This window comes from Arachis hypogaea, chromosome 6 (assembly GCF_003086295.3).
Source record: "Arachis hypogaea cultivar Tifrunner chromosome 6, arahy.Tifrunner.gnm2.J5K5, whole genome shotgun sequence".
Classification (NCBI taxonomy): Eukaryota; Viridiplantae; Streptophyta; class Magnoliopsida; order Fabales; family Fabaceae; genus Arachis; species Arachis hypogaea.
In genome coordinates, this window is record NC_092041.1 from 38,841,986 (window position 1) to 38,855,961 (window position 13,976).

General features: G+C 30.9%; 1 protein-coding gene across 1 annotated transcript; it reads right to left on the minus strand.

Annotated features, from left to right (window-relative positions):
• Positions 1-10,367: 10,367 nt before the first annotated feature.
• On the minus strand, positions 10,368-12,789 carry LOC112696553 (heavy metal-associated isoprenylated plant protein 5). The gene is made up of 5 exons (XM_025749356.3): positions 12,318-12,789; positions 12,048-12,195; positions 11,717-11,949; positions 11,383-11,461; positions 10,368-11,138 (listed from the first exon to the last, which is right to left on the minus strand). The coding sequence occupies exons 1-5, from the start codon at positions 12,324-12,326 to the stop codon at positions 10,573-10,575; spliced, it is 1,035 nt and encodes a 344-aa protein (XP_025605141.1). The 5' UTR covers positions 12,327-12,789; the 3' UTR covers positions 10,368-10,572.
• Between the last annotated feature and the right edge of the window lie 1,187 nt (positions 12,790-13,976).

The following is a 13,976-nucleotide window of genomic DNA, read 5'->3' on the forward strand; positions in this document are numbered from 1 at the left end:
ATATTGATATTATACATATTAGTATATTACATATAATAAATGTTTCAAAAAAAATGGGAGGACTATGGCTACCTTGTGCCTTTCTAGATGTGCCACTAATTTTAACTTATTAATCATATTAATTGTTTGGAGAGTCAGAGATATAATTATTTGTGTATTTTTTCTCATGAATTTAAATTTAAAAAAAAATAGTTTATGACACAATATTAAAATTTTTATGACATAAAGTTTGAGAACTCGATTCTTATTGATCTCAAAAAAAAGAATTTTAGTATCAGATAAGGAGAAAGAAAAAAACAAAAGTTTATGCAAAAATTCACGTAAATCTAAAAGTGTTAGAAATATAACCATTCATGTGTTTTTTCTTATTAATTTAAATTTTTAGAAGAATAACATGATATTAAAATTTTTATGACCTAAATATCTAGAGTTTAATCTGTGATGACTTTAAAAAATATTTAACATAAAGACATTAAAAATTAAAAAAAAACAAAAGTATATACAAAATAATTTATATAAACCAAAAAGAGACTTGCATAATTTCAATTTTTTTAGTAACAAAATCTATGCAATTCATTCATTATTTGTTTCCCTTTAAATTAAATTATAAATATATATGTATACCTTGCTAATTGCATATTGCAAAAGCATTTCAATAAAATAGTTTCTTATACATTTAAGTAATTTTTGTCAATTAAATTCAATCAAATTGGATTAAAATCCAACAAAATCACTCACACAATATGCACGTAAATGACATACTTCTTTTTCTTTAGGTGTTTTTTCTTTATTATTGTTCTTTTATTGTTGCTATTTGTAACACCCTACCACAAAAAACTTTATGTTTAAGTCATAACATAGAGGTGGTAATGTATTACGACCTCTAAAAATAAAATATATACATAGATATAGTTGAAAAAATTTGTAACTAAGAGCCATGAAGAAAGGTTTAAGCAAAAAAACTGTGAAAAGAAAAGCGCATTACACTCAAAACGTAAAACCAGAGAAAAGATAAGGGTAAGACATGAGTATATACAAAGAGTTGAGGGCAAAAATACATAATATCAAGCTCCAGATACAATTTACGAAACTAAGGCTGGCCAGAGTATAGATACATATATAAGCATAAGTATATATCCCAACATGCATAAAGAAAATACCTAGTTCTACAAAAAGCCTCTTAAAGGATTAATCATCATTTATATATATGAGAGTCTATGAACAGAAAATACATAACAGACAACTCCAAAATATAACTTTCCAACTTCGCTTGCCATAGAAACCTTCAGATACTCACCGAGGAACATCTCAACCTGCATCTGTAAACAACAACATAGATATAGAATGAGAACTAGAGGTTCTCAACATGGTAATGGTGCCCATATACATAATATATAAGGTTGCAGGAAAGGCAGAGGCGATCCTAGAACTCCGACACTTAGATATAGAGTTTAGAGTTAAAGTTTAAAACCATAATAAAATGTGAGCTATCTAAGGTTCCTAAGTCTAACTCAATTCTACTTATTCCCTCAGCTTTTCGCCTTCCTCCAATCCTCCAAAACTCCGGTGCACAGACAAGCAATACATACAAAACAAACACAAGTAGGATATAAATATAGCAGGTAGCAATATAGCAGGTAAGCATAATAATCACATAGGCAAGTCCAACTAATGCATAATCAAACAAGTCACACATATACATATGATGTATGCCTGCCCTATGGGCGATGAGTCTCATCTCTCAGTTATAAATCCAACCCGACATGTCCAGTAGCTACCCAGACATCGTCCTCTTGAAAAAATGGTGAGCGGTACAGTACCACGATCCTCATCTGGTGAGTGGTAAACCACTTTGATCCCCACTATCTACGGACGGTAAACCACCTCAATCTCCATAGACGTTTTCAATTGAAAAATAGTACACACGTGGGCAGTAAATAACCACGATCCCCATAAACACATTCACAATCCATGGGTGGTAAACAACCACGATCCCTAAGTCCACCGTGATACTGGACAAGCAGTACACAACCATGATCCTTGCCAGGTCAAAACTCAAATTCAAAACCACAATCTTTTAAAATCTTAACCCGAAGCAAGTGGGACTAAGCCACAACCCTTGCATACTGCCCAGGTAATTCAAATCTCAAATCTCTTTTTCCTTTAAAACTAAAACCACCTCTTTGTAACATTCTCCAAAACCGTCAAAACAATTTTACTTAAAACCAATTCTTCTTTCAAAAGACAAAAGAAAATCATTTATTAGTTAAACCCCTCAGTAAGACCTCTAGACATTAGGGGAGCGGTAACCAATCTCATTTCCTTAAATTCCTTAAAATCATAGCTTCGCAATTTGAATTTATCAAAATAAAATTTAAACCAAAGCCAAATTATTCAAATCAAAACCAAATTATTTAAACCAAAACCAATTTCAGTTTCATTCTTAAATTTAAAACACTCCCAAAATTCTCAAAAAAATTTGACAGCACCTTGATGAGCGGATATTTTATACGCTTTTTGGAGGTATTTTCATATAGTTTTTAGTAGGATCTAGCAACTTTTTAGTATATTTTTATTCTTTTTTATGCAAAAATCACATTTCTAAACTTTATTATGAGTTTGTGTGTTTTTCTGTGATTTCAGGTATTTTCTGGCTGAAATTGAGGGACCTGAGCAAAAATCTGATTCAGAGGTTGAAAAAAGACTGTAGATGCTGTTCGATTCTGACCTCCCTGCACTCGAAATGGATTTTCTGGAGCTACAGAAGCCCAATTGGCACGCTCTCAATTGCGTTGGAAAGTAGACATCTTGGGCTTTCCAACAATATATAAAAGTTCATACTTTGCCCGAGTTGTGATGACGCAAACTGGCGTTTAACGCCAACTTTTCACCCTATTATGGCGTTAAACGCCAGAAACAGGATACAAGCTAAAGTTAAATGCCCAAACTGGCACAAAAGCTGGAGTTAAACACCAGGAATAGCCTCTACATGTGAAAGCTTCATTGCTCATCCCAAACACACACCAAGTGGGCCCCGAAAGTGGATTTCTGCACTATTTATCTTAACTTACTCATTTTCTGTAAACCTAGGTTACTAGTTGAGTATAAAAACCACTTTTAGAGATTCATTCAGCATCTCATGACATTTTATATTTGAATTTGTATCTTCTACAACATGAGTCTCTAAACCCCATGGTTGGGGGTGAGGAGCTCTGCTGTGTCTCGATGGATTAATACAATTACTTCTGTTTTCTATTCAATCACACTTGATTCTATTCTAAGATATTCACTCGCACTTAAACATGATGAATGTGATGATCCGTGACACTCATCACCATTCTCAACCTATGAACGCATGCTTGACAACCACTTCTATTCTACCTTAGATTGAGTGTTTATCTCTTGGGTTCCTGGTTCACAAGTTTGACGGCTTCTCCTGACAACAGAGCGTTCAATCCGTGAGACCAGAGTCTTCGTGGTATAAGCTAGAATTAATTGGCAGTATTCTTGAAATCCGGAAAGTCTAAACCTTATCTATGGTATTCCGAGTAGGATCTGGGATGGGATGACTGTGAAGAGCTTCAAACTCACGAACGTTGGGCATAGTGACAGACGCAAAAGGATCACTGGATCCTATTCCAACACAAGTGAGAACTGACAGATGATTAGCCGTGTACATGGACCTTTTTCACTGAAAGAACGGATGGTAGCCATTGACAACGGTGATCCACCAACATACAGCTTGCCATGGAAGGAGCCTTGCGTGCGTGAAGAAGAAGACAGTAGGAAAGCAGGGATTCAGAAGGCAGAGCATCTCCAAAACTCCTACCCACTCTCCATTACTGCATAACAAGTATTTATTTCATGTTCTTTTATTTTTCGCAATTAAAACTAAGAACCATTATTGATATCCTGACTAAGAATAATAAGATAACCATAGCTTGCTTCAAGCCGACAATCTCCGTGGGATCGACCCTTACTCACGTAAGATATTACTTGGATGACCCAGTGCACTTGCTGATTAGTTGTACGAGTTGTGAAAAGTGTGATTTACAATTTCGTGCACCACACCTCCCCTAAAACTCGGACTTTGCCACCCTTCCTCATCATCAATTACTATCAATATTATTTATCACATTCATTAATAACCAATCATCATGAATTTCAACTACCCACTCAACAATTTCCAATGAGTCACTAAACCTTAACCTTCCATATCATACAACTTATCCTATGGTCATCTAGCCTATGTTTTCATGAAACATTATATATTATCTACGAGAAAGCAAAACTATACCTTGGCCGATTCTTTGTAAAGCCACAAAGCACTTTAAAATTCTCCTCACCATAAGTCCCAATCTCTAATTCACCACCCAACAAGTTCAATCCAGCATCCAACACCACCAATCACTTTAAACCTCAAGCATTTAATCTAACAACATACAATTTCATCATAATTCAACATAGGTCTTATTAAATTGAAAAGTTCACCAAGGGTTGAGAGCTTCTTACCTCACCTATAGCCTAATGGGACAACACCCAACAATACCCGCAAGCTAGAGTTCACCCTAAACCTTTAAAATCACATAATAGTCAATTTTAAAGCTCATGAATTTCAAAACTGAAGGGAGGAATTTTGGGTGACAAAAATTGAATTTCTTACCAAATTGGTTAGTGAACTTTGTAGAGAATTTCGAGACAAACGCGTGGTCGCTGACGACTCGTCAATCAGAGCTCCGAATTAAAAGATAAGTGAAATTGAAATTGGAGCCGGGTTTGTGTTTCTCCCCTTTCTCCCTTCTTTGGTTCAACGTGATTCCTACTTGAATTTGGGGAAGAAGAGCCGAAGTTCTTCTTTTAAGTGGCAATTGGGTTGGGCCATGGGTTTAGTTTGGGTTTGATTTAATTGGTTTGGTCTGTTCGGTCCAGTTTTAGATTAAAATCTTTAAAATTGGTGTCAAAATTCGTATTTTAATTATTTCTTCCATTCTAAAATATAAAATTTAATTTTCTAATTTTTAAATAATAATTAATTTATTAACTAATTATTTATTAATTTTTACAGATTTTTACATTATTGTTGTTGCTTTTTTTTTATTTGTTTTCCTCTTCTTTCTCCTAGTGTTATTGCAGTATTTATTATTTCTTCTTCTTCTATACATTTATTTTTTTCTTATTTTTATTATTGTTAAGAGGATAAAAATAAGAAGAATTATGGAAAGGTGAAACAAGAAGAAGAACAAAAAATTTTTTAATTGTGATATAGATTTTTGTTAAGATAGTGAAAGAAGAAAAACAACAACAAAATATTTTTAATGATGATGATGAATTGTGAAGAAAACTTTTATACCGTGGCATAAGAATTTTTTAATTTTGACACAGAAATTTTTTAATCGTGACCTAGAAAATTTCTTAGCCAATTAAAAGTTACTGAAAACAAAAATACCACTGAAATTTCTAAACCACGTTATACAAAAAAAAAATTTAACTGTAACACATGAAATTTCTTAACCAATTAAAAGTTATTAAAAAAAATTTTAACTTGTAGTTTTTGAGGACTTTTTGTATTATTCACCAAAAACTTTTGTGCTAGTTCTAATTAAATGATATATTTTTTTTATCATTGAACTGATTAAGTGATATTGAATTCATATATAAAAAGTTTAGCGATTTCTATGGCATTTGCAATAAATTGATATTTTTTATTCCAAAACATATTTGAATGTGTTTTTTGGTTAAGGTTTTATAGTTGTGGTTCTTTAAATATTTTTTGTGTCATTTATAAAAAATTTTTGTGTCATTTTTAATTAAATAATATATTTTGTTATCACTAAATTAATTGTGTAGTATTGTACTAATATATAAGAGATTAATCATTTTTATATCATTTGTAACAATTTGATGTATTTTTTAATTTAATATATTTAAATATATTTTTGTTGGTTGAATTAGTCAAAGTTTTAGATTTATGCTCTTTTGAATATTTTTTGTGTTATTTACTAAAAATTATCGTGTTATTTATAAATAAATTATGTGGTTTTATTAATGATGTGATATTGAACTAAATGATGATAATGATAGTGGTAGTAATAGTAATGATAATAGATAATGATAATAAAAGGGAGGAGGATGAGAAAGAAGAAAAAGGAGGAACAAAATAAACAAAAAGAGGAGAAAAAAAATAACTGATAAAAAAATGTTGGTCAGGGACAGATCCAATATAGATAGAAGTAGATATATAATATCCCATTGTAATAATATGTGTCCCTATATTTAAAAAAAATATTTATGTAGGAAAAAATTTTATATTATTAAATATTAATACAATAATAATAAAAGTGTTTGTATTATAAAATTTTAATTTATTGAAATTAAAAAATTCAATATAAACAAATGTAAAACAAATAATGACCATAATAATAGGGTGAATACTACAATAAAAATTTTATAATTATTTTTATGCAAAAATATATATTTTTTTTTGGATGATGAATTATATGGTTAGATTTTGATATTTATAAAAATGTTGTCTTTATTTAAAATTTGGCTAAATAAATAAATCACATTTTTAAACAAAATATCTTTATAAAAAAAATATTTTTGTCATTTTTATTTGAATAATTGTCTATCAATAGTAATATTAATAATGATTCAATTAGCTAATAATTATACAAAGTCAACTCTAGGTTCTCAAAATATCCATGAGAGTATTAATATTTAGTAGTACTTCTTAAAAGTTAATTGAGATCATATATATCATTTATTTATTTTTATTATTTTATTTAATTTAATTTTGATAATAATATAATAATTTATTTTTGTAAAAAACGTTTATACCATAAATATTATAGAGTATCAATTCTATAATTAAATATAAATCATATTTGACTTAATAAAAAAAGACATTATATATATATATATATATATATATATATATATATATATATATATATATATATATATATATATATATATATATATGGTGTAGTCTATGGTGGCCACAAGTTTTAGTGCCTATGGTGACTATGAATTTCACAAAATGATATTTTCAACCAAATAAAATGAAGAATTGAAGCACGTTTTAGTTTTATTAATAAATAATGACATATTTATGAGTGTAAATAAAAGAAAAAAATTAGACCATTTATCATATTTTTTGACAAAAAAATGATCTATCGTTTTCTCTCGTCGTCGGAAATAAAATCGCTACCAATGCCCAAAATTTAAAAATGATAGTATCTAAAAATACATACATTGCATTAATTTTTTTTCTCACGTTAATAAATAATTATTTATATCTTTTATTTTTAAATAAAATAATCATTTTATTCTGCAATAAAAATTTTGAAGTCTAAAGTTACTGTTATTAATTAAATTTTAATATTAGTAAAGTGAAATTTAAAATTATTAATTACAAAAAAGAAAAGTATAAGTAGATAATGAAAATATTAATGCAATGCAAGTATTTTTAGATACTATCATTTTTTAAATTTTGGGCATTGGTAGCAACTTCATTTCTGACGATGAGAGAAAACGATAAATCATTTTTTTTTCAAGAAATATGATAAATGGTCTAATTTTTTTCTTTTATTTACACTCATAAACATATCATTATTTATTAATAGAACTGAAACGTACTTCAATTTTTTATTTTATTTAGTTGAAAATATCATTTTGTAAAATTTATAGCCACTATAGGCACCAAAACTTGTGACCACCATAGACTATACCTAACCAAAACTTGTGACCACCATAGACTATACCTATATATATATATATATATATATATATATATATATATATATAAAAGAGAATTGTGTTTGTTTGATTTTAAATTTTTTTTATATAATAAATTAAAGTTAGTCTATTTAAATTATATTTTTTTAGATTTTTTAAATATTAAGTTATAATCTATCTTTTTATATTATATATAAATAATCAATAAAAATATGACTTGATGGATATGAAATGTTTGATAAGACACTAATATCAATAATAAACATATGATATAACGTATTAGAAAACTGACTAACATACTTTAAATTATATTTTAGATTTTTAAATATATTAATGTTACTTCTTTTTAACTATTCTTTTATACTAATTTTGTCTACACAATTAAATTTTTTTGGATTCATCATAGGAAATGGTGGTGATGATCATGATCATGATCATGGTAAATTGGTAATGAAGGTGAAGGAAAATCGGAGGAGAAGGAAGAGACGATGTTGAAGAAGCATGAATATATAAATTTAATTTAATTGAATTTAGTTGAAAAAATTTGCTTATCTAGCTTTTCTGAACAAAATGAGTATATTAATATAGGTGTTAACGTGTTTAATAATAATAATAATAATAATAATAATAATAATAATAATAATAATAATAAAGTTAATTGATGTAATTAGACATCTTAAACTCAAATTTTAGAAATAACAAATTTTTTATATAATATCGTTGCACCATATTCCCGGCAATGCAAGCAGCATGCACCTCTCATGGCGACGAATGTGTGGGTATGTATCATGTATGCATGTCTGTCTCTCTTTTGGGGAAAAAGAAATCACTGGTATATTCACCGTCGATGAACTGAGTAATCTTCATTCTATCACACCTCATCTCCTAATTCTCCCAACCATCCCCGACTCACACAGTAGGTAACAAATTCTTGAGTATATGGTCAAATTAAAAAACAACTTTTTTTTTTCAAATTCAACACAATATTTTTCATAAACAAGAAAGAAAATAGTAAAAAAAAAAGAAAAAAAAGAATAGTTGAATATTTTGAAAAAAAAAATGCTTATTTTTTATATTATTATAAGAATGGCGAAAGATGAGAGCCACGTAACTTTTATATTGGTTAAATAATAAGATTTTAAAAGACATTATAACTATATAATAATAATAATACAATCAAATAATAGTACAATCAAATAGTATATAACTATGTAAAAAAATTTTCAAGTGTACCAGGTGTTTCAATAATTTTTAAAAGTCTATCTTAATTATAAAAGATATATATATATAATATAAAATTAAGATTAACGATTAAAAAATCGCTAAGTGTACCAATATTCTTGAAAACTTTCCAACTATATATAGCCATTCTCTATTTCTCTTTGTACGTTATCTTTCAATCAACAATTTTTTGTAAGTATTTTTTTTTATATGATAATGATATATAATTGGGTAATATTGCAAAACAACATTAACTCGTAAAATATTATATAAAATTATAAAATGAAAAAAATTATGAATCTATTAAAAGATTAAATGAAATGAAAGGGAAAAAAATTATATATATATATATATATATATATATATAAGAATCTTTTATTTAGATTTTATGAGTATAATCAGTGTATACCAATAACAAACTTTATACGCCTAGAATATTGTTGGTCAAATTGTCATCAACCTTAGCGCAATTAACACATGATTTCCCAAAAGGTCCAAAGCAAAATTTGCCTGAAAAAATAAAAGCACTTTATTTCCGTTCACCAAAATTTCAAGCAGTGATTATAATTTATCTTCCTGAAAGAACGTATGGCGGGATGACAGTATTGTTGTTTAATATAATTTTCCTGCTGCAGGAGGAAATTGTCAACACTGAACAGGAAATAATAAAGATGAGTTTTAACGACATGATTATTATTATTATTTATTTTAATTTTGATAGAATTAACAAAACTAACTGCATAGTTAAGTATGAATCCCCACAAAAATTGTGTCAAACATACAAGACAAAGCCAAGAACTCTTTCCAACTTAGCATGCCAATTTGGAATTAAACCATAGGTTCTTGAAGATTTAATTACGACGGCATCATCAAAGGTATCTCAACAATGATCTGTATTTGTTTTTCTTTAATTACATCACAAAATTAGAAACGGGCCAAACAGGAAACAACAAACTACTCCAACTTTTCCCACTTTAATTATCAGAATCCAAATCTCAGGCCAGCCGGCCGTACAGCCAGCCACGTCACTGTTCAATCCTATGCGGTAGAACCGAAGTTCTGATTCTTTTTTAATGCATACAAATACAATTAACTTCTGGGGTTTTCATATTAACAAAAGATGGTTATTTTCTTAAATTATGCGATCAATAATAAAGGCTTTTTTTGTTTAATTGATAACAGAGTTGACGTCCTAAACACAATTTACTACTACTTTAGGGAAAACCAATATTAATTGAGAAAAAAAAAAGAAAATTCATTCGCAAATATTTAAGAATTAAGAATTTAAGAGGAGCTCTATAATAAAGTTTGACCTGTTGCCATTATAACCGAACCATCATGCGAATTGTTGTAGATGATCATGATTATAACACAGAGAGTGGAATAAAAGATCCTTAAATGTCTACATAGAACGAAGAAGCACCTTTCTGCCGCAATTCCTTATATATAAAAATTGTTATTTACAATCTGCTAATATTTTTTGGGTGTCTATTACAATCTGCTAATATATGTTTCGAGTATACGCTGTATAATCTAATTCTGAAATAAAAGAAGACAAAAATTAACTCTATTTTTCCTAAAATTGTGAGGATCTCCAATCCAATGGCCGTTGAATCACATGAGGGAACAAGCATTGGGATTCTCGTCGCTGAACATCTGAGGAGCAGGATAACGAGGGTGCATGTAATAAGGGGGTGGCTCGGTATACCCTTGATTATTATGATGATTAACATCATGGCCCCCTCCATAACCCCAATAATCATAAGGGTACCCTTGATTATTAGGGTACCCGGCCCCTGATGAAGAAGGGTTAACCTCCACCGCGTAGCTAGTACTAGTTTGACCAGGTCCATACCCATCGTACCAATACATAGGAGCAGGTGGGTACCCGTAACCGGAGTGCTCCATTTTGTTAATTTCCACTGCCTTGGTCCCACCTTCCTCCACCACCGCCTTCTTCCCAACGTCTCCTCCGCCGCGACCACCACCACCTTCTTTCTTCACTTTCTTTTCCCCTCCTCCTTCTTTGTTTTTTTTATCTTCTTCTTTCTTGGGTGGGCCCATCATCTCAACGTTCCTCTTGAGCTTCTCGTTCAGGAACGGCACCATTTCCTTCACGTCCATGGTTCCCGTAACGGTTACCAAATCCTTCCCTTCTTCAATGTTCACCGATTCCACTCCTGCTCAGCAACACGTCATCACACACCATGCTAGATTAATTAGTCGGTACTCACCTTAATTCTTAATCAATATTTAACTAATTAAAATTTAAGTGCCATTTTAAACAATAATCGTGTGGGGCTTTGCTCTTGCATCACAAGCCCACCCAACTTATAATTAACTATTTAAATAAATAAAATACGTTTGTAAATTAAGTACAGAGAAATAACAGCTTTAATTTAATTTAATTAGGTCAGAAGTTACCTTTGATCTTGAGGATAATCTTGCGAATTTTCTGAATGCAACCGTCACAGTGCAATCTGATCTTCAACGCCACTGTGCTCTGCACAACACCAAACCACAAATTAAAATTAAATATTAAAATCAGGACACTCTAAAATCAAATGAAATTCAGAAAAAGAGTCATAGCTATGTGGAGAACGAGTCGCACTAATTTAACTCGGTCGTTACGGAAACATTACGACTCAATTTTTCAATTAGGATGAAATTTGCACTCTGTTTCAGTCTTCACCGTATTGACCAAGATAAAAAATAAGTAAATAACAATAAAAAATTAAACTAAATCATAATAATCTACCTCTTTAGGCTTTTTCTCTTCGGGCTTTTTGGCTTCCGGTTTCTTGTCATCGGGCTTCTTCTCCGGCGGCGGTTTATTATCGGCGGCGGGGGAGTCTTTCTTGGGCTGAGGGGAGAGGAGCTCAACCTTCTTGTTGGTTTTCTCGGCCAGCCTGTCCCGAACACTAGCGGGGTCCACTTTTCCGAAGACGGTTAGTTTGTTAGAGGAGATGTCGGCCTTCACGTCTTCCACACCTGAAACCCACAACAAACCAAAGTTGAAAATTCTGTCATCGATAGCGGAATTCGCTTGTGTGGCCAGTGGGTGGGTTTTAAGTTAGTTAGTTTGTTACCGTCAAAGTGGCGAACGGCGCGTTTGATTTTCTTAACGCATCCCTCACAATGCATGTCTAGCTTCAATACGACAGTGGAGGGAGCGTCGTTTTTGTTCCCTCCGCCTTCGGTCTTCTTCTCCGTGTCATTCTTTGGCTGATCTGTTTTCTGTAACCGCACGATGTAAAAAAAAACGGAAATTGCGTGAGTGAGGAATTTGAATAAAAAAGAAGACATGGAAACTGAAACTGAAACTGAAACTGAAATTGAACGTTGAAACTGAAACTAACCCCTCCCATGTGGGGAACTGTTTTGGGGGAAATAAGAATAAGAGTTGGTTTTGAGTTTTTGACGAGAGTTGTTGAAATTTAATTTGAAGAGGAATCTGAAAAGAGAGGCAACGGGGTCAAATATATATAAAGAGAAGGGGTTTAAGGTCAAGGGAGTGAGGATGTCAGTCGTTACGGCAGAGTTGGATCTTGTTCATGATGTATGTGTATGTTTGAATGTGCATACATGATGATATTTAGATGACGTGGATTATATATTTATTTTCTATTTGAAGAATATAAATGTGGAACGTCAATTACTCGTACTCCCGTAGGGAAGAAGAAAACGAGGAGCACGGTCATGTGCTTTCGGAAGGTTTGTGTTTTGTGGTTTTGCCGCAGGTTTGGACTTGAGGACGAGGTTATCAATTTATCATGACTTTGAACGTAACGGATCGATTTCGGTCCGTTCGAATTTAAATCGAATCGAACCAAATCAAACCGATTAAATGGATATTGAATATGTATATAATATTAGAACCAATGAATTGAATCTGACTCCATGACTCCATGATATCCGATTATAATTACTTTGAGTATTGATTTTGGAGAAGCGAAATCCAAAGTGAAATCCAAACTAATTTCCAAACTCTGATTACTCTTCTATTAAATAAAAAAATACAAATTTTTTATATATAATTTTTACGCTAATTAACCTAATTTTATTCTAATTATGAATTTATGGGTATTTTTTTTACTGTCATGCTACACATCCATGTATCTATGTATCTAAGTTGGACCAATCTCAAAAACCTCACGTGCATCCAATATTACTAAATAAACATGACTTCCATGCGCTCAATACACACGAAACCGCTACTTCATTCGCGCTTCATTATGGAAAAACGTTCTTTCTTCTTCAAAACACACAAAATCGCTACTACTCTTCGAATCTCTCTCAAAATCACTCAAACTACGCTCACGTTCTCTGCAAAAACCACTACTGGAGAAGAATCGTGAGAAGATTTCACAAGGAACAACCAAAAACAAACAAAAACTGCAACAGAGGCTGACAAAGGTATGAGAAAAACTACTGTTCATTTGAAATCTTGCAATGTAGCATTTCTCCTAGTTGCATTTTAGGTGTACTGGATTGATTTGCTTCGTTTAGTAGATCGACGTATTTTGTTTGCATTTTTACAGTGTAACTAGGGCTCTGAACAAAATTTGTTCTTATTTTCATTCAGTTTAGTGGATAGTGTAACTAGGGTTTTGAACTTGATTGTTACTCTATTCAGTGGATTGTGTATGTGAGTAGATACTATATCTAAATTTGAACTTGGTTGTTACTCTATTGAGTTGACATCTTTTGTATGGAGAAATACTATTCTTGATGATTGAAAGTTTATAACGATTTGTTCACCACATATATGTTGTTCGGTTCGGTGGCCTTGGTGATTTCCATTTACTTGATATTTAGTGTGTTCAGAGTTTAGGGTTATTCTGATTGCATTTCCACTATAACTAGGGGTTTGTATGAAATTTGTTTTTATTTTCATTTAGTTTAGTGGATAGTGTAACTAGGGCTTTGAACTTGATTTTTACTCTGTTTAGTGGATAGTGTATGTGAGTAGATACTGTATCTAAATTTGAACTTGGTTGTTACTCTGTTGAGTTGAC

Excerpts from the sequence above, each read along its gene's own strand:
- LOC112696553 (XM_025749356.3), bottom strand. Across the intron at positions 11,950-12,047 it reads CGCCGTTCGCCACTTTGACG|GTGTGGAAGACGTGAAGGCC; the intron begins GTAACAAACTAA and ends TGTGGGTTTCAG. Across the intron at positions 11,139-11,382 it reads GATTATCCTCAAGATCAAAG|GAGTGGAATCGGTGAACATT; the intron begins GTAACTTCTGAC and ends GTTGCTGAGCAG.